A 22,232-nucleotide genomic window follows, 5' to 3' on the forward strand; every position below is an offset into this window, starting at 1 on the left:
CTTGTTTTTTTCTGATTTTTTTTTTTGTTGGCTTTTCTTGGTTTTCATTTTTTATTTGGCTTTTTTTTGTGAAAATTGTGGAAGATACGTATTTCAAAAATCATGTGGCTCATATTCAGTCTGCATTTTTTTTAAAAATCTTCTGGTTAAATAGGTGCCTATAAAATACTCAGAACTGTAAAAGAAAGCCTGGTAGAGGTCTTGTCTATCTCACTGTTCATTGCCAACAATTAACAAAAAAAAAAATTACTTTGTTTTACTCTAATAAATACTTTCGTAATTGTTCGTCTTTTATAAATTTAATAATTTTATCTCTAGTAGTAAAATATGAATGCCCCAACTACCATGTTTATTAATGAAAATTCTATAATGTAATATTATATTAGATAGAAAGACAATGGCGTAGCCAAATAATTCATGAATGATGTTCAAACTTTGAGCTCATTTCATATTAAAATTGTGTGTTTTTTAAAAAAAATATTTTACGTATTTTAAGCAAGTCATAAATTTTTTTTTAAAAAAATGTGAACTCTAGGAATCAAACATGAATTGTTTTGTTTCAAGCGTACTCTTACCACTATGCTACAGATAATTATTGATTCTAAAAAAAAAATAAAAAAATAAAAATAAAAAATAAAAAATAATAATAATATATATATATATATATTATAAAGTAAATTTTGACCCATATATATTGTGTAATTTTCTGACACACCCTGAGAATTAACAATGTAGCTCCGCCCACGTAAAAAGAGCATATAAACTTGCTTTTAATATGCATATATTTAACACAAATAAAAAATGAGTTAATTGATGAAGATATAAATATTTATATTAAGTGAGAGCACAAGCTAAAAATCAAAATAAATTTACTCCTATGATTAAATATATCATTAGCAATAACAAGGATACAAATAGATATGGATTATAATATGGATATTCATGTATATATTATTCATCAAATTTTTATTTTTTTTAGTGAATAATATTCATCTTTGATTCATTTTTAATTTAAAAAATTTCTTTAAACCATTTTGCCAGCCCTAATTACGTACTGCATACATCACCTTTCACCTGCTGCTTTCTTAATTAATGCACCACTTAATTAATTTTCTTTATCAGTTTATCACTGATACCAACTGATGCTTGACTATAAATGCAATACTATAAAAATAGGATTAATTAATACTGTTAATATTTAACAATATGAGCATTTAATTTTGGACGCAACTCAATTCCAAAATAAGTTCATTGGGATTATTTTCTTACTTTTAATTTAATCAAACAACATCATACATACGAAAACACAAAAAACAAAGTAATGAAATTATACGAACTATATACATATACATAGTTGATATAATATAAAATTCTATATACAATAATAACATATATATCTAGATTAATCATACAAATAGTGATATATATGAAGAATGAAATATACACAAACTTCACTTCTAATTTATAGGACGCTAAGAAAAAAATTATTTCTGATAAATTATCGGCTCGAAACGAAGGTGTGTTGTAGGTTTTTTTGTACTTCAATTACTTGTGTGTTATATATAAGAAAATGACAGACTGAGAAGTGTAGGGCTAGCACCCTTAGCTCATCAGTGGGATTTGCCTGTTATTATCACATTAATTACCTCTTTCACTTTATTTAACTAAATTCATGACGTATACATTGGGAACCCACATTTTTTTTTGTTTTTTTCTTATCAATATACTCCTATTAAGTACTAATAATATAATAATGCTCAATTGTTTTTTTACAAAATAGGGTAAATTTAAAATGGTGGTACTCTCAATGCAATGAAGGTCCCAGCTGATCACAACAATAGTCGGTCACCCCCTCTCATGATTTTTTTTATAAAAAAAATCGATGTTTGTTAGGGCGAAGTCAGATAGAATTAAAGGGTTTATTTATATTTCATTTGATTGAAAATTATGTTATTTATAAATATTTGAAGTTATTTTTATGTATAATTCTCTATGTGTTTACTTTTTTATAATTTTAAAATTTTAAGTGAATATTATGATTTCACCATTAAATATTTAATAATTATATTAAAATTTAATTAAATTTTGAATTTACATTTTGAAATTTTTGCAATAAAAGAAAAACACACCCAAATAAAGGTGATCATGTATCTTAGAAAGCTCGAATTCAAATTATTGATTAAAAATAAATAAATATTTATTATTTCATCATAATCCTTATTGGTACCTTGAATTTATAGTTTATCTGGTTTGTAAACAAGTTTATGTACTTAATTTATATTTAATCTATGTAATAATGTTTGACTCAGCAAAAGTTTAAAAGAATAACAAAAGATTTTTAAAATTTCTGATTAAAATTAAAATTATTACTATTAAATATATATATTAAAAGAATATTATCTTTCAGAAGGACTAAAAGGAAAAAGAAAAAGAAAAGTATCACAGAAATGAATAAAGCTAGAGTAATTCAAAAAAAATAATATGAAAATTAAAAAATGATAAAATTACCTAGTAAATATAGTTTTATTACACATATCTCTAATTTATTAAATTAAAAAATAAGCTATCTATAACTTTAATACCATATTAATTTTTTGTTTTATCTTCTTGAAAAGATTTTTCATAGTACTATCTCCAATATGTGTGGTATAAAAATAACATTAATCGAGATCAAAATAAATAATTTCAAAATTACACATATCGAAATATTTTTTTAATCAAACATAAATTAAAATAATCTCATATTTTATCAAAAGAAAATTATCAGTAAACTAAAAATTCTGAATCCGCTCCTGACTCTCGTAACCAAACCCATCCCTCAAACAATAACCCCGTTATAAATACTAACCCTAGTTGCCTCTTTCCAAACTCCCAACTCTCAAAAAATTCATCATCTCTTCTTCTTCAAAAAAAAATCCCCATTAGTTAAATCTCCAAATTTTTCTTCTTAATCAAAAATTCCAAAATCCCAAAAATAGATCATTAAACCCTCTCATCACTTCATTTTTTCCCTCAAATTTTCCTCTATTTAATTTCTTCATATGGCTTTAGACAATTCAATTGACAAATGTTATCTCTCCAAAAAACAAACCTCAAATTCATCATCAAATTTCCTCAAAAATTCATCATCTCATCATAAAAGATGTGCATTTACAAGAAAATGTGCTAATTTAGTCAAAGAACAAAGAGCAAAGTTCTATATTATGAGGCGTTGTGTTACTATGCTTATTTGTTGGCGTGATTACCGAGATGCTTGAAGTGGATAAATAATCTGCGCCGGAAAATCTCATATTAGGGTTTCTACACTTCAAGTAAAGAAGATTTCATATCCATGACTCAAACTCGAGATCTTTAATTACAGATAAAAGAGTACTTACTATTCCCCGCAACTCTCGTTGATTTTTTTTTTTAGATATATATTTTTTCTCTTGCTTTCTATGAGATAGTACCTTGATGAGGTTTTCAAGAATTTTTTTCCAGCGTCCGAGAAAGGAAGAGAAAAAAAAAAGATGTAAATAACATACTTACAAGAATTTGTATTGTTATTATTATTATTATAAATAAATAAATACTATGGTTTGTTTTTTATTTTTGTATCTTAGATTTATTTTTTTCAGATTTTATTCTCAATTTTGAAGGAGAAAGGGTAATTTTTTAATGTTGGTAATGTTGAATCTATGTGTGTAATTTCATAGTTATTTTTATGAATATAATTGGTGAGATTTGTACAAGATGTGTATTGTTCAGATATTTCACACTATTATTAAGTGTTTTTTTTTTAATTTTATGTTTGAGCTTGAAAAATGAAATTTCTAATATTTTGTTCCAATTTGTTTTGAGACAATTTCATTTTGAAAAGAATCACATGTACATTTGAGTGAGATATTTGAAATTAACATTTTTTTTGGTTTCATTTCTTTTGACTCGAATTTATCAAAAATAATTTCTCTATCATTAAAATCGGGATAAGATTTGTGATATATCCTTACTATACTTTTGGTTATTTTGTTATTGTAAAAGTTTTACCGTTTCTTTGTCCATTCAATCCGGGGATGGGGAAGCAAAGAAATTCATTCGAACCCTGTATATAAGATCAAAATTATATTAAATTTCTCTCTTAACTATTTATAATTTCGACTAATCGGAACTCTCTTGTATCTTATATTCTCATGAATTGAAATCGAAATTATAATCCCTAATTCTTTCCATACGAAAATAATTGATATTTTAAATTTGATTTATTCATTTTGGTTGATTTATTTGGGTGCAAATTTACACTAATTGATCCTAATATTGGATGTTTATTTTTTATTTTTATTTTTTTTCTGTAAGATTCGTGTGCTTTGATGTAAGTTTGACAATTGAATTGATTCCCAGTCAACCATGTTTGCAGGTGCATCATATGTGCTAATTTTCTAATATAAATTATTATTTTTAATTAAATGTTAATTAATAGCATAATAGTACAATAACAATAAGATAATTTAATATATGGTTGTTGAGATTAGTGATACTTAGTAGTTGTGGACTTGTGGGTGCTGATTAGAGTGGCAGTTAATAAAGGTGTTAGAGATGGATAATTGTGATTAATAGCTATCGGTAATGATGGTTGACGTTAATAATTTATGATAGTAATTGATGATATATGATATTTATAATAGATGGTAACATTAATTAATAACATAAAATGATGCTTCATATATTTATAATTGTCGATAATAATAGTGATAGTAATTATCAAGTCTGGTGATGGACTATCGTATGATTGTGATTAAGGATGATCGTTGTTGTTGGTAGTAATTGATGATTGTTGACAATAAAAATGAATGGACTAGTTATAGATTGTTGTTATTTTGAATTTTTTTAGTGTTAATAACAATTTAACGATCTTAATATTTTATTATAAAAAAAATTTTAAAATTAAAAATATAATTAATTATTAAGAAAACAAAGAAGCAAATAGGCGAATAGCTGGAGAAGTAAGTGGCTCGATGTCCACGGCTCTTTTGAATTCTTCAGGGATTTGACCATTAATGTACCACTTTGACCTTCCTCTTTTATATATTGGATAAAAATATTTAATTTTTTCTAGGCATATTTTTGTTTTTTGTTTTATTTATTGAGTTAATTACATCGATATTCAAGATGTCGAATATATAGATCTTGTTCATGAATTAACGAAATATATAAAAGTTTTATTAATAATTGAGGTCTGCATACATTCATTCTCCGCAAATCTCACTTAAGAATCATTTTGAGTATGTTGTCATTATGTAAAAGCTCTTTTTGCATATTATTTGAAACTTAATTTTTAAAATCATATTTTGAGTCGAAGTATATGAAAATATATTGTAATTCTACCCCTTGAACATTGAATATTTTGGTATACCACATACATAATTTTTACCTTTTATTTTGTATCTCCAAAATCTTTTTGATACGATATGTCTTGTTAGATTGAGAAATGAGATTTTGTAGGGGAAGTGAGTAGATAAAATATAAGTTTATTTAAATGCAAAATTATTATATATTTCTTGCTTTTAAAGTTTTTAGTGCTATTTTTATTTATTGTTTCCTCTTAAGAAATTTTTTTACAATGAATCTTGTGGTTTGGGGTGATGCATCCTTTTTTTTAAAAATAAAAATAAATTAATAGGTGCAATGAATGAATTTATTTCCATGTAAAAATTTGTATTTTATACACATTCACAACAGATATACAAAAAAGTCTCAAATCTTATGTAACTAACTTTATCAGTTATACAAATATACGAAATATTCAACATGCATCCAAATTCAAAAAATATAGTTTATCAACATAGTGGTTTAGTTTAAATAGGTCTTATTTTAGTAAAAATGTTACTGATTTAGTAAAGATTAACAACTAATCTATGTATTATTGTAAGGTAAATAACATTTATATATACTTACTTCGTTTTTAAAATACTAATCACATTTAGCTTTTGATAAATCAAATACATAAACTTATGCGGACTTGACTCTCTAACATTTATTTCACATGACTAATTACCTTATTGATTATATTTTGAAAATCTAAATATAATCACTATTTCTTTAAGAGTCCAGATAATTATTTAATAATAAAATAATATTTAGGAAAAAACATGATTTACTAAATATTGACAAGTATTAAGAAAAGTTGTATTTTTAGTATAAGAGTTAAGTCAAATAAACACACACAAAAAAATTTAATTAAATTGATTTTCGTAACGTAAAACATGACAAATATTTTAAAACAGAGAGTAATAAACTAATTGCATTGGGAAATGTACACACACTGTTTTTGGCTGACAAAGGTTCACGAGATCACAACATGGGATTCTTCATTCTTCTTCCCATCAATCCTCCCTTTAACCCTATTCAATGACCCCATATCCTATCTTTTTTTGTCTCTTTTCTCTATACATAATACATATAAAATTTAATTTAACTGAACTCGTTATTTTCAACTCGATATAAAATTATATAGGAAAAGGCTTGAATATACTATTGAGCTTTTAGAAAAAGTTTATCTGTGTCATTTGTTAAATGTTTGGCTTGTCTTATGTCATTACTGTTAAAGAAAATGCTTATTCATGCCATTTTTTTAACTTCGATTTTATAAAATCATTTTTTACATTCCAAACAACTTTTAACACTTTTTTCAATTGGAGTTTTTGAATCAGATGTATTCTTTTTGTTTCTTCGTCCTTAAAGAACACCAAAGACAGATAAAGATCATTAACAATTTCCAAATTTTCAATATCTTCGTGAAGAATTGAAGATGTTGAAAATTTTGGAGTTATTTATGTTCTTAATGTGTTGTTGGTGTTTTTAAGGAAGAAGAAGAAGCAAAAAGAGTGTATTTGATCCAAACACTTCAATTGGAAAGTGTTAAACGTTGTTTGGGGTGTCAAAAATGGTTGTGTAAAACTAGAGTTAAGAATAAGGCATGGATGAGTCTTTTTTTTAACAACAATGACATAGATAAGCCAAACTTTTAACGGATGACATAAATGAGTCTTTTCTGAAAGTGTAATGACATATTTGAGCCTTTTCCAAATTATATCGTCTATTACATATAAATAGTAGAATTCAATATCATTTGAACTAGAGAGTAAATGTTTCTTTTATGAAAATTGATTAAGATGTTAGCTAATTAGAAAAAAATTAATAATTTAATTAATTGATTTTATTTTTTTTATGAATATTCGATTCATCACTTTATAATTAATCCCATTCCCTAATTTTCTTTACTTTATCCTCAATTTTTATTTATATTTATTATAAAGACACTAGATGATTTTAACTAACACGCAATTACATAAAATAGAGTAAAAAGGAAGAAAATGATATGACAACTTTTAACAAGATTTCGTTGAGCGTACGTACTCGAAACAAGAGTTGTGAGAATTTCACACTACAAAAAAACAAAAGATACGAGATATCGATCCAAGTTACAATCCTCTTTTAAAATCATAAGCTAACAAAAAAATAAATTCAAATTTACGCCGTGTCACATTGATAGTTATTTTTTATCTGTATAGTAAAAATAACTTTTCTACCTTATACATAAAACAAATAAAATTTGTGTATATTTCACTCTTCATAGACCTCACGTGTGAAATTAATTTATATTGTAAAAATGGAATTTTTCAAAAACAATGAATGGTTAATAAGTGAACGTTCATTATTTTCGGGAAAATAAATTTCTTACTTTGAATAAAAAGAAAACACTATGAAAGTTTTCATTTTTTTAAGAAAGATTTCTATTCTTACCCTATGGAAAGTCGAATTTTCCAAAACCATATTGAAACAGAGATTATTATTTTTTTATAAAGAAAAAAATATAAAAAGAAAAAAATGTTTCGAATAATACAAAAACTGATGACGCATTGACACCAACTAAATTTGGAATATCTTCACGAGTCATTTTTTGTGAAGACTTGCTATAGCTATCTTAATTTGGATTTGATTTTCTCAAAAATAAGATGGTTAGGAAGATATTAATTAATAATACAAAATTAATTAGTTATTGGAAAATTTATGCATTCTTTTATGTAGAGTTTAATTATTCAATTTCTTATTCTACATAAAATAATATATAAATTTCTTAATAACTTATAAGTTACAAATCAACTATTATATCAATTTCATATATAATACAAAAAATAAAAAATTACTACCAAACATAATACAACATGTTTTTGACCTCGTCATTTTCTTTAAAAACTACTCTAGCAAACATGATAACCATCACTTCTTGTTCTCTTTATTCATACTTTCATACATATAACTTGTTTCGTGAACTTCTTTTTTAAGCATGACTAACGTCTAATCAAATGTACTATTTAACATTTTTATAACGTCGATATCACTAGACAGTAGATAATATCATATCAATTTAAAAAAATATATACTTAAAATATTTAGTTTAATAAAGAGATCATGAGGTCACGTACTTCATTTTTAGTGTATAAATTCATTATTTCTCATATATAAATTGATGTTTAAGAGTATTAGATTTTGAAAAATGATTTGGTAGATAAATAACTTATACTAATTAGGATAAACTATGTAAACGAATAATCATCTCTTTGTTGATATGTAAAAGTGAATCTATTTTTTGAAATAATGGACAAATAAAAGTAAACGAAAAACATAATTAAATTTGAAATATGTTGTTATATAGCTCATAGTTATTATTTAAAAAATAATAATTAATCGTCAAATAAAATCATCCATGAATTTTTATTACTTAGCAACACAAGTTGTTGGTCACTATTTCCTCTTCTTTTTCTTTCTTTTTTTCTTTCTTGGTGAGCAAATGAGATGTGACTCTTGATAAATTACTTAGGTATAAGAAAATTATGGGAAAAGAGCAAATAAAACTATAACCTAAAATGGGAAGTTTGATTTTAATTGAGCACATGCAACTCTCAATTCTTATTCATGTTTTATGCATTGTATTCATTAAAGACCTTGTGGTCAATGTATTGAAATCACCCCAACATGAATGGACTATGATAGGGGACCAATTTTGCAATAAATATAGTTTGCTTTATTGACTAAACATTTACTATTTCTTCCATCAGAATAGTTCTAAATTTTAAAAAATATATATATTTTTATTTTTTATCTGATATTCGATTTCTATCGTTATGCTTATTTTGTTATACATAGAGTGTATACCAATAATGGTAATATATTATAATTGGGTAGGTGAATTTTTTTCTTTAGCCAACTAACTTAAAAATTGGTAGTAAAATCCATGAGTCACTCTCTACTGTTACTAGACCTGTTTGTTCACATGGACAATGCCTTGTGGGTTTCATTTATGTTGATGGACAATGCCTTGTGGGTTTCATTTATGTTGAACTTCATCTATTCCGCGCATATAATATCTTATCTTAATTGAAAAAATGCAAATATAGTATTTGATTGTAGTGATAGTATATTTGTGTGATCGATCGTATATATATGTTTGCGATGTTTACATTTTTAAAGTAGAGGTTGAATGGTATGTGTAGCCAACTATATGTATATCACTTATATGTATGTGTGTGTAGTAATAACTAGGATTTTTAGATATACAAATAGATATATATAAATATAAATATGTTATGAAATTATATATCTTCGATCTGTTGTGTAATTTTTGTAAAATATTAAATGTAATGTGTGGATCGAAATCGCTAGGTCAAATAAGTTTATCCTTTATTTATAATGGATTATTATGGCTCGTGTGTAACATCCTTAATAAATGTGTTGGTGGGCTATTATTTGAGCCATGGCCCATTAAGTTGCTTTTTGTTGGACAAAAGGTGTTGGATGTGAGTCACCAAGTTGATTGGATCCAAAATGATATTGATTCCTCATTACCTAATTACCTTCTTGTAAAGCCTCCTTGACTAAATATGTATTGGTTTCCAATGACCTATGACATTTGGACTTTTTTTATTTGGTTTTCTTTGATATTTAGTATTTCTATTGGAATTCGATTAAATAAAATTTAATTTTTGTTGTGCGGCTCTCTTGAAGCAAATGAAGGGAAGCTCTTTGAACTTTCGAGTGAGCATACACTTACTAAGTGTCGCTTTAAAGGCGGGTTAAGCCCTCTACTTGCACTATATACCAATTTTGGGTTTGGGGGGAGGGAGGGAGTTAAGAGCTTCCTAACAAAAGTGATGACATGTTAGTATTCAAATTCAAGACATCTAATTAAAAATAAACAAATAGCTATTATTAAACTACAACTCTTGTTGGTCATTTGAAACTTATTCATAATTTTTTTTCAAACGGTTGAAGGACTTTCGAAGCTTTTACAAAGAATAATCTTAGTGAAAATATGGGACAAAATCCAAAAAATACCATGTTTAAGATATTATAGTTGACATATAAATACTATTTTTTTCCTCCAAGACAATAAATAGATTCTATCTTGAAATTTCAAAAATTAAGTTTAATAGGGGAGGCAAAGACACTCTCTATGGAAATATTTTTTATTTTCAAAGATGGAAGAAAGATCCAAACTTAAGAAATAGAAGGATCTTATCCCTTCCATAACAAATATTGCTGATTCTTAAGGGAAAATACACGGTTAAGCAAACATATACTAGTTAATTAGTCACCATAGCTATAGGTTTAGTTAATTATCACTCACGACCAACATTCAGTGATAATTACATGAGTTTTGAGTTCGTATAATTCGCACATTTGTATAACTTTTGTATAATATAATTTGTATAACTGCTTAAAGTTCAGATGTTTGTGTTTGTATAAATTTGTTATTTCGAGTTTATACAAAATATCTTAATCATACAAGCGTACTCGCAAATTATACAAACCCGCGAATTGTACAAACGAGACAACTTAAACTGTAGCTACAACCCATAAATATGCAAACAGTAGCTATGTAGCATAATTAAGTTTATTATAGTAGGTATTTGTGAAAATTTCCGTTTTTAAAAAATAAATCTATACAATAGTAATTTGGGTAATTTTCCCTTGTTTGGCAATATTGTGATTGGGCCTGTGAGTTGGGCTTATGGATTTCAAGCCCATATTCCTCTTTTAGCTTGTTTGCGTTTACAACAAGCAATTGGATTCCAATTTGGGATCCGAATTCCGATTGATTTTGCCGTCCAATTTCAGATGACACCGGAGTAACTCTCCTCTGCCGTTTAATTTTTTTAATCTCCGGCGAAATTGAACTGTAAGTTATCTCTTTTTGTCTCCTGAGAAGGAAAACCTAACATTTTTTTGTGCATTATATTGTTAATGGTAGAATACAAATGGTTAATTTGATTGCAATGTTTTTTGCACTCTGAACTAGTAGAAGTTTTACTTGCGAATTCATCTGAACCTAGTAGAAGTTTACCAAATTGTAACAAATAGTAGGTCGAATCTCATAATTTTAGAAATACAATGAGTTCAATGCTAAGTATCTTTAAGGTTGAACTCATAAAGTTTGAATACTGGATTCGATTGTGTCTATGTTTACATGTTAACTTGCACTGCCAACTTTTGCTTCTGACAGTGTTCTAATCTGTTTTTTTAAAGGACGATTGATCAATTTTCAATCACCCGTTGACTATTAAAGATTTGATGTTTGGTTTCTCTATAAAAAGATAATTTTTTGGTATGTCAATGCTAGATTTGGATTAGAATGCATATGGACAGTTCATATAGCCGACCTCAACCGATTGGGGATTGAGGCGTAGTAGTTATTGTTGTTGTATGTATTAATTTTATCATTAAAAAGTACATATTAGGTGTATAATTCGTACTTTGTAGAAATGAGTTTATTAGGAGATTGAAAAAGATAAAAGGGTTTTTTTAGTAGGACATTTTGAGCAAGTCACTTGATAGCTCAAATAATGACATGGATAATTCCCAAATTATGTTTCAACAAAGGAAGGCATATGGCATGTTTGGTGAAATTCAGCTGGCAAAACACTTCCAGAGTTTCCATGTATCAAAGTAGATGCTTTAGTTCTGTGTAATTATCTCTAGGTCTACTTGTTGAAGAAGAACCGTCCTTGGGAGTGGATAGAGATCTGCCAAAAAACCTTCAGAAAGCTGCGTCTATGTTCCAAAATGGGGCAACTTAAGGGCGCACTCTTCTAAAAGGAATGTTATGATATAAAGTGGGCTGATCATCCGGGGAAACGAGGCACATGCGCTCTCTTGGAGTCAGCATATTATTGGCCGCAAATGAGAGAGAATTCCAAAAGAAAAGAGAATGAAATTTCAGTGTCCCCATTGACCTGCGTAAAAGATTATTCAATATAATTAGCTGTCAGTAGTGATAAATTCTATTTATTTTGATTATATATTAATCATATAAACATTTCCCAGCTGTGAACTCCCCCCTTGTCTTCACTTATATGGCTAGCTATGAAGTGAGGGTCAGATTGTGGGATGTATGGGTGAGAAGGGGTCCATGTGATTGCAATCAAAAGCTAGGTATTTGAGTGGAGAAGGGTAGAGGGCGGGGATCATTACCCAGTGAATTTCGGATTGCACATCACTGTCTCTCTGGAATTTGTCGGTTATCCAACAAGGAGTTCATGTGACTGCATGGACCTTGTGCACATTGAGAATTTATCCGCGGTCTGTTGCTAGGGTTGTGAGTTTCTTAGTAGGTCAGAAAGAATGATCTAAAATGAGAAATTCAAACAAAAAAGGAAAAAGAACTGTCATTACAGAACTTCCATGTTATAAATTTCTTTGTTTTTGATGACCGTGGTGTCCGGGCCAGCTTTCACGCACCTCGACTAATTCCACGTTATAATTATTAAAAGGGAAAAAGTTAAAAAATGCTGAAAGAAATAATTGTTGGTCAAACTAGTAGTTGAGTTGTTATAGGCTTTGCAAGAGAAATATGATAACTTTGCAGTTCAAAAGTTCCAGCCATGCCCATTAATCTTACATAAAGTGTTACGTAACTCTCTCTCTTTTGCCCTGCCATTCTTCATTATGCTGGTCTAGTTTCTGTTTGATGATTTAAAGCTGGTTGAGTTTTAGAACCTTTGCATATTTAGTGAAAATACGTCTTTGATGTAGATAAATTCTCCCATAATGCCGTTTACGGGAAAAAAACTATTGTTCTTTAACTATTTCCTTCTCATAACATTCCCATTCATTTCCTTCCCCCTTTTTTGTGTGGTTTAAGCAGTTAGTTTCTTATATAATGTGAATAACGTCCTCTGCTCATGACTTGACTTGATGTTCTTTACCGGCCAGGTTGCTGAAAAGTTATATAACATGGGTGATGCAATTGATTTAACTGGAGATGGAGGTGTTATGAAGAAAATTGTGCAACGATCCAAACCTGATGCTATTGCTCCCTCAGAGAGTCTTCCTCTTGTTGATGGTATGGGCACATAGCTTGCTTTTGACATTTAACATAAAACTTCTACATTCTTTCTGTTTTGTGTTGTCTGTCTCTGTTGCATTCACTTTTCTCATTTTCTTTTTGGCATGTCTCTTATAACAGGCTACTTGTACAGTTATTAGGATAACACTTGAATGCATAATGAGCCCTTACCGTGTAACTGTAGCTCTCATGCCATTACATCCTTCACCCATGCTGTTTGAGACTGTAAATACATGTTGTGTCTTCCTTCATTGGTATGTTCAATAATCACCTCTCTCAAACATTGTTTTAAATAATCCAACCTCTACAATCATAGAACCTTAAGTGAACAAGATGTGTATACCGTTACTTCATGGGTGTACAGATGTCAATACTTTGCAAGGGGAGAGTGTTGTAGTTACTGCCTCTTTGCAAGGCAAGGGTGCTCCTTGTAACATCAAAGAGGAAAGCAAAACATATTGCTTAATTTATTGGGGTAAATGGAGAAAGTATAGCTATTCAAAATCTGGGATATGCTGATGTTGAAAAGCAAATAGGCCTTCTTTCTTCTTAAACTTGATGGTTAAAATACTTTAAGAATGTAGTTTATGGCAAAGAAAGAAAAATTGAGTGAGAGACTTGAATTGGATAAAAAGAGGTGTAAAGATCTGAATTTTGAAGCAATAATTCCTCAAAAGTCACTGTTAGAACGTTTAATACAGTTACTGCTATAAATTAGGCCTCAATTGGGAGCTCCAGCTATTCTGCATCCATCGTCATGAAGTTCAGCGGATAATTCAAATGCCGTAATAGTATTCCATCCCTAATTCAAGAGTGATCATTATTAGATTTTGACAAGTGTAACTGTTGAGGAAAGTTTTGTTTGAGATAACCTCATAATCTGAGGTCTTTTTTTACCTGAAGAAGTCTCAAACTGTGCTCTTCCACTTATGAACTGGAAATTACATGTTTACATACATAAGCTTCTAAATTTTGTTACTCCTTAATGCTTGTGACTGAAATACTAGACACCGATCAATATTTTGTATTAGAAAACCAGGTAATTTTGTCCCTGGATTGACCTATGCACTACTAGTGTAGTCTCAGTGCCTGCACTAATTCTCTTCTGGCAACAATTAAAAGAAAAAGTTCAATTTAAGCTTAGTACTCTGTTTTGTGATCCCCATATTGAAAATGACCATTTTGTCCGTACCATCTATCTTGTTTCAGCGATCTCATCTTCAAAATCACATTTTCTTAGTTCCTAAATAGCGCATATTTCTTTTTAATAGTTCTTGAAATAGCTACATCTTAGTCAAGATTCAGCATATTAATCTTTTCCTGTTTTTTGGTAACAAAACAGTTCATTATGAAGGCACTCTTGCTGATACTGGTGAAGTATTTGATACTACCCGTGAAGATAATACAATTTTCTCCTTTGAGATAGGCACTGGTTCTGTTATTAAGGCTTGGGATGTTGCACTGAGGACCATGAAGGTCGATATGCTCTTTAACTTGCGGTGGTTGTACATTGAGTTTAAATTAGTGCTCAACTTTTTTTAATTTGATCTTCCAGGTTGGGGAGGTAGCTGTAATTACCTGCAAGCCAGAGTATGCCTATGGAAGTGCTGGGTCCCCACCGGATATTCCCCCTGAGTAAGTTAACTCTGTAAATCTTTTTTACATGCTGCAAGCGTCTCTTGTCATGAAATAGCTGATAGTACCCTCAGGTGCGATTGACACCGAACATAGATATATTTATGCAAACCCACTAAAATGAACATATATTAAACTCCAATTCATAACTTTGGGAGTATGATAAGCTTAGTTCTAAGAACTTGAAGTTAAAACCATTAAGTTTAAATCTTGGATGTGTCTCCGTTATGAGGTTTTAACTGAAGAAGAGAATTCGTGCTCCTTCTCCTGATCCCAACATTCGTATGTACTCTATTAAGCAAGGGGAATAAAAACAACAATGTTTCTATATTAGGAAAATGATCATGGGTCCACTTTGAACCATTCAGAATAAAGCCCTCTACTAAATGGTGAAACTCTAAACCGGTCTGGGAGCCTAGGGTTCTGTAGATTGACTTCACCTTACCTGGGCATCCTTTTTAGCATTTCCATCTCATCAAGTCACTAAGACCAACTTCCATGTAATTCCAGCACTCCCAGCATGTTAAAGCAACATGACGTTGATTGGTAGCAAGACAATCAATGTTTTGAGCTGGGCAGGACGGTGTTCTTTGTGGTAATCTAATTGTTGAGTTTGAAACATCTTAATACAGGGCAACCCTTATTTTCGAGGTTGAGCTGGTGGCTTGTAGACCACGTAAAGGTTCTAGTGTCAGCAGCGCTTCAGATGAAAGGGCTAGGCTGGAGTAAGTGATCTCTCTCTTTCTGTTAGCTCGAAAAACATGGTTTTATTCTCTGTAAGAAGCAACTGAATGGAATTTCGACAAAACAATTGTTGGCACTGTATTAAACAGGGAACTAAAGAAGCAAAGAGAAATGGCAGCTGCAGCTAAGGAGGAAGAGAAGAAGAAGAGAGAAGAAGCCAAGGCCGCAGCAGCTGCTCGTATCCAAGCCAAACTTGAAGCAAAGAAAGGAAAAGGGAAGGGCAAAGCGAAGTAAAAATCGCCATGTATTTATAATATATTTATACACTAGTAGCATATACTCGTAAACGTATAGAAATACCTGATGGTGTTGAATATGCTAACTCGTATTCTTTTTGCTGGATATTTCTAAGCTTTCATATTGTTATAAGTTACCTTATGGTTGGGATGGGTTACCTCATTTTAACGGGCAAAGAAATTCCCTTTATTTTTGAATTATTTTATACAGATGCCTTGGAAGAGAGTACTTTTCGAATTAATTAGAGTCCAATGAGAATACTGAACACCATTTGGAAAACCACGAACAAAAATAAGAGTAATTGTAATTTTGTTGAAAAAAGGCAATGGACAAAATTTAATTCCCAGTACAAAGTTGATTTACTACTTTGATTGTATGTAGGAATAATCATCATTCTATCATTAAATTATAGAGTAAGCTTTTGCTTTTCCTATTACTCATTGAAGCAAAAAAGTGGTGGTCCAAAAATATTAATTTAAAGATGCCAAAAATTAGCCACTTATTCTTGGGAATGTTTACTAAGAGACAAATCCCATGATTTAAGGTCCTTAATTTCCATTTAATTAGCAAAAACAAGCTGTAAGAATCCAAAAGCAAACTAAATATGTTGTCAGCACATGACACGTTCTCAACTTTTTGATATGATTTGTCATTCCATAGATGTTTAATTTTTCCTCTTAATAATAACACGGATTATATAACCAAAATGAAGATTATAATGTCCAAAAAGATCTTTTATTTCTCACAAGAGTTTATTCACTAAATTATATAAATAACAATATGATTAGAAAGTCAATTTTTTTAATTTTTAAGTGGAATGTCAGATTCATGTCACCTAAGCAAAATTTGAATAGTCTTTCATCATTTATATGCCATTTTCCAACATCATTAATCAATTAACCACTTTTTAGTTTATAATAAACGAACCCCGTATGGGGAGTTGGGAATTATATTACAAAAATTCAAAATACAAAAAAGTAAACGCAACAAAATATCAATTTTTTTTTGATGTCCACTACATAACATATAAATAATTTTAACCTTAGACGCAATGTAAATGTTCAATAAAGGAGAGTCAAATGAATCTCCTCACGTCCCCTAGCTTCGCCCATGGTTGATATCAAGTCAGTTGAAGTCGACTAGATGAATCTTCACGAGTCACAATCATTTCATTTTAACACATCGCAATTCAATATTTGAAGATTTAAATTCTGTTAACCTTTAATCACAACTTATTGGTATCGCCTATATGAATCCTTTTTCCACCCAAGTACCAAAGGTGAGCTAAATTTTCACCAAAAATAGCTCCAATGCTAGCTTATTTTTCAACCGTAACATACTCAAATGCCAAGGCACGCGATGCAGTTGATAGTGGCGTATATACGCAGATTTGCACCCCATCGTCCTCTTCCATATCAAGAAAACAAAACGACAATGTAGGAAACATCCAACGACAACTTTTGAATCTAAAGGAGATATAAAATCAAATGCTTAACGACATCCATCCGGCCTTACGCTTCCCTTTCTTTATCAGAATTCTGGTCATCTCTGTCCTTTAGCAGAGAGCCTCAAATGATCTCCACTACTATAATTTGATTGTATACAATTAACCAAAGGTCCACACAGCTCATGGTCCACTATAGTACATCAAACATACCATGACAATCTTATAGAAAATGAACAAACCTGAGTGTGTATTAGGACAATGGAGGCCACATATAATTGAGCTAAGCAGACAGCAGCTAGCAGGTCCCTCAGAATATGGAAATTCAGTTGCAAAAACTTTCCAAGTCAAGTCTCTGATTAGTTTAGTCCCACATCATTACCTGTCATCACAAACTATTAAACAACACCACCATGCTTAATGGAGTTACTTTAAAAAACAAAATATTGTATCAATCAGATACTCTTCACTTGAAACAAGAACTAGTTCTTATTCTTAGCAGACAGGGAATGCACCAAAACATACTCACTGCCCCACCAAAACACTTTTCCATAGAATATCTGTCACTTTCCACCAACAACGTGTATCAGGCAAATCCGTTCAATAAAGTCTGAGACATCATGGTGTTGAGCCGACTTTATTGATCCGACACACTCTAAAGTGTGTACCCCACTAGACTATTAGGTCCCCTATCCTAAGAAATCACTAAAGTACTCTATAAACCAGCCTCTTTTCTTTTCTTAACCAAGAAGATTTGTCCCTAACACCTGGCTTCTTCTCAGAGGTTCTCAATGTCATCTTAAAAGCATTCATTCCACCATTAGAAACCACCTTTTTATTTATCACCACAGTACAATTTACAATCCCACTCAGCCTAGATGACCCCATATGTTATACAGGTCTAATTTAGTAAATTAAAAGAGCTTGCTGAGGTTCTCAAACTATAACTTTAAACAATCCAACTAGTGGTCCAAAAATCTCATCAGGCTGTTGTCAAATAGCCATGTATTCTTCTGAATGTTCCATTCAAAAGAGACAGATCCATTTGATGGCCAAATGCAAAGGTGTAAATGTCCCAAAAATCCCAGTTTCTTGTCATAACATGGCATAGTGCAAACTGTTAACACGAATGACAATTACATAAGCATTTAACTCACTAATGGAAGAGCCAAACACGTTTGGTTCTGTATACAAGCAAACGTTACACACCAGGAATAAGACGAGAACATCAATTAATAACCGGACAATCTGCCAGATAAGCGATAACTAATAGTACAAGATTTAGGCAATCTGTTTGCTACAAAACAGAATTGTCTTTTGGATGCCTCGTTTCTGCCAAGATGTATCATACGCTGAGGAATAATACGGCTAAGAATCTACTTGTCACTCTTGAGTTCATAACTAATCAAAGCAGCTCATGGTCCACATCTAGCCATACATGAAACCTACCATTTCCACCTTAAGAAATTGAACAAAGGAGAACGTGAACAATCACTCGTATTATAAACTATATATAGGAAAATGGAGATATCACAGAGTTTAGCTATACCCTGTCATTACAAATTAGTATAAAACTCAGTTTTCTGCCACCATCCCAAATGGGATCACTTTACAGAACAGCAACAATAGCATATCCAGCATAATCCCACAAAGTAGGGTCTAAGGAGGGTAGACCATATGAAGACCTTACCACTACCTTAGAGATAGAGATGATGTTTCTGATAAACCCTTAGCTCAAGAAAAAACACTTCAAAGCAATATAGAGAAAGAAATAATGGAAATGATAACCACACCAGACTATTATAGGTCCCATCCTAATAAAATGCTGCTAGGGCTCTTTCGACTTTGCCTCCTCTCTTTTTCAAAGTATTCTAATTGATACCCAGCTCCACTTATAATTCATATCCAGGAGGATTGAGCTAGAAACACTCTTCTGTCCAGAAAAGTTTCCTCATTGAATACACGTCTACAAAGTCTTAGCCAAGAAGGCTGGAGCTACATCAGCATGCATTTCACCACTGAAAGGCACTTTTTTTTTATCAACACATGGATTCTTATGTAACGCCTATCAAAAAGTTATTAGGTTCCCACTTTGCACAAGATTTTACCCCCTTGGGCCATAGGCTCATTTTATCAATCAAAATCACTTTAAATTATCGATAACCTCTAACTTTCAAAAAGCAAATCAACATATCTATCAGCCGGTTAATTGATGTTACCATCAGAGTATGCAATAACAATGCCTGCTATTTCGACCTCATTTCACCTTTCCATGCTGTAACTGATGCTTACAAGAGTTTATCACCTATGAGTCTGACACCACTTAAAAAACTTCCCTCCCAAACCGAAACACCAAGAATACAAACGTTCAACATTAATCATATTAAGCATATGTACAGAGTCTATCCTCTGCAGAAATCAATCAACGATAGTAGATAGCTTTCAAACTTCTAGAAATGACATCAAAATGTAGAGAACAAAGAGAATTCTGCTAAAAGGAACAACAATCTACAATTTATAATAAGCTTCAATGACCAATTTGATTACATGATCAAAAGTAAGTCTCTTAACTATCAAGACAAGACTAATTGCAGGGTCCCTATTGTGGGACGTACCTGAATTTCCAAGTAAAAAAGAAGCCATGATACAAGAAACTGAGAATTCATGTAAGCTTCATTAGTTCCAATAGAATTATCGAACAAGCGGGGCTGAATTTAAAAGACACTAAATCTTAAAAGGGGACAGATAAAAGAATAAAAAGGAAGAATCACACTGCAGGGAGCCAATTCTTACACTAATATATTCCAATGTCATCCACCCCTGCTATAGGATCTTCAACTCATTTGCATAAATATCATCTTAATAAATATCAAAAATAAATTCTTGCGTGCCATTGAAGAGCCAGCATTCACTTCCAGTGTATTTACAATGATGATAAACTTGTCGTGTCCACCGGTACTCAAGTTATCATCTTCTAACTCAATTATTAGCTTCGAAACCCCAGCCTCTGCGCCTTCTTGCTGTAGCAAGAAAGACAGATGACATTGAACTACTTCTGCTCTGATTTATCCTAGAATCTGAACTAGAGCTTGACCCTGATGAACCAACACCACCGAAACACGAAAACAAGTTACCAAAAAACCTCCTAAAGCCACCACTTTGTCGCGATTCGCTTCCTCTAGAACCCCATGAAATCCTCCTTGGAACTCCATTATTGTTATTATTATTAAAACCACCATCCATTTCAGTGAATACAACCGGAAGAGCTCTCTCCCCACCTCTCCTACCTAACCTCCCAACAGCAAATCCACCACCAGGTAATCTCCATATTGTCAATCCAACAGCTTCCTCCACCTCATTATTTGTTGCTACACTCTGTTCACTTGGTGCTCTATTCGGATCGACAACATCCCGACTCTCTGAAGGCAATTCATGCCTACAAACTGGACACGAATTGCGCAACGAAAGCCATGGGAGTATGCAATCTGAATGGTATAAATGCTTACAGGGCATTTCGCGGGCCTCAGTGCCTAACTCGAATGCCTCTTTACACACTGCACAACAAGATTCAGTAACAATATGAGAATGAATTATCTCAATTGTTGGCAACGACTCAATTGCAGCTTTTGAAGCTGGTGGATTCTCCATTCTTCCAATACCATTAGCTTCAATCTGTGCTAGCTGATCCAAAAGCCTATCGAAACCTGACCCGAGTAAAAACTCAGACATACTCGTAGGTAAAGGTCTCAAACCCGACCCGGTTCCATCATCATAATACAGTTCAAACCCCCCTCCACCGCCTCCACCACCTTCCCCTCCCGCGCCACCTCCATTGGTAGAACCACGAAGGACTATCACAGGATTAAACGGCGACCGGTCACCAGTATTCCTCCGGTTCCTACGAACACCCGGACTTGACCCGGAACCATAACCCGAAGCAGGAGACTGCTCCGTACTCCGCGCAGCCGTCTGCATCACCACCGGAGGGATACGCCGACGCCGTGACCCGGACAACGTGGATCGGGTCGGAGCCTCAATTTCTTCAACAAATCCCGTGTTACAATCAGGACAAGCAATCGATTCCTCGCTCCATACTCTGTAAAATCTATTGCATCTATAACACCAATACGTTGACGACATCGAAAAAAATCTGAACTTGAAATCCAAAAGTCAATCAATACAAAATTCCCACAACCCCAGAAACAAATTCTTCAAAACCCACTTTTAGATCCAAAAATTTCACCAAATCAACAACTCCCACAACCCCAAAAACAGATTCTTCACAACCCAGTTACAGATCCGAAAAATTCAACAAATTAACCTCAAAAAAGTGAACTTTAGATCAAAACCCACCAAGAAAATAGCAAAAAACTTTGACTTAGAATTGAAATTGTTGAGCAAAATTTGAAAATGAGGGAATATTTTAGGATAGGGAGAGAGAGTGGGGGAAAATGGAGAGATGGAAGGAGAAAGAGTGGGGGTGAAGACAGATATAAGGAGAAGGGATATAGAGGCTATATTTTTGGGGGTGGAGGGTAAAATAGGAAAAATATGTGCAATTGATGACTAGGAATATGCCGTGTAATTGAAGCTGGCATTTATTGACACGTGTTAGTGGAGAAATAGTGTGTGGGAAATTTGGTCTCGAGCAAACTACTCTCCATCCCACTATTTCTATAGTCGGTAAAATTATCATTTTATTTATTATTTTTTAGTCTGAGAAAATCAATAATAATATCACACATTGTATTAAGTTTTATAGAACGGTGGTTTGTGTAACAAAAAGGTACT

The 22,232-nt window shown here is 31.4% G+C and overlaps 3 protein-coding genes and 1 long non-coding RNA gene across 6 annotated transcripts in view; 1 reads left to right on the forward strand and 3 right to left on the reverse strand.

Annotated features, from left to right (window-relative positions):
• The window catches only part of LOC125819013 (uncharacterized), a 513,298-nt gene that overhangs the window by 363,244 nt on the left and 127,822 nt on the right, over nt 1–22,232 (reverse strand). The gene's annotated exons all lie outside the window — the stretch shown is intronic.
• Nucleotides 1–22,232, reverse strand: part of LOC125819033 (uncharacterized) — a 231,012-nt gene that overhangs the window by 182,341 nt on the left and 26,439 nt on the right. The gene's annotated exons all lie outside the window — the stretch shown is intronic.
• On the forward strand, nt 11,034–16,134 carry LOC125819020 (peptidyl-prolyl cis-trans isomerase FKBP20-1). Of its 2 annotated transcripts, none has more exons than XM_049498533.1 (6): nt 11,034–11,219; nt 13,249–13,378; nt 14,724–14,857; nt 14,937–15,016; nt 15,649–15,741; nt 15,850–16,134. In XM_049498533.1, exons 2-6 carry the CDS (start codon nt 13,270–13,272, stop codon nt 15,992–15,994), a joined length of 561 nt encoding a protein of 186 aa, XP_049354490.1. In that variant the 5' UTR covers nt 11,034–11,219; nt 13,249–13,269; the 3' UTR covers nt 15,995–16,134. The 2 variants fall into 2 exon arrangements, with proteins under 2 accessions (XP_049354490.1, XP_049354489.1); XM_049498532.1 differs by having other exon boundaries at nt 11,065–11,215.
• On the reverse strand, nt 19,962–21,921 carry LOC125819007 (probable E3 ubiquitin-protein ligase RHC2A). The gene has a single exon (XM_049498516.1). It carries the CDS (start codon nt 21,579–21,581, stop codon nt 20,421–20,423), a length of 1,161 nt encoding a protein of 386 aa, XP_049354473.1. The 5' UTR covers nt 21,582–21,921; the 3' UTR covers nt 19,962–20,420.

This window comes from Solanum verrucosum, unplaced genomic scaffold, assembly GCF_900185275.1.
Source record: "Solanum verrucosum unplaced genomic scaffold, falcon-dt-bn FXZP01000252.1, whole genome shotgun sequence".
NCBI lineage: Eukaryota > Viridiplantae > Streptophyta > Magnoliopsida > Solanales > Solanaceae > Solanum > Solanum verrucosum.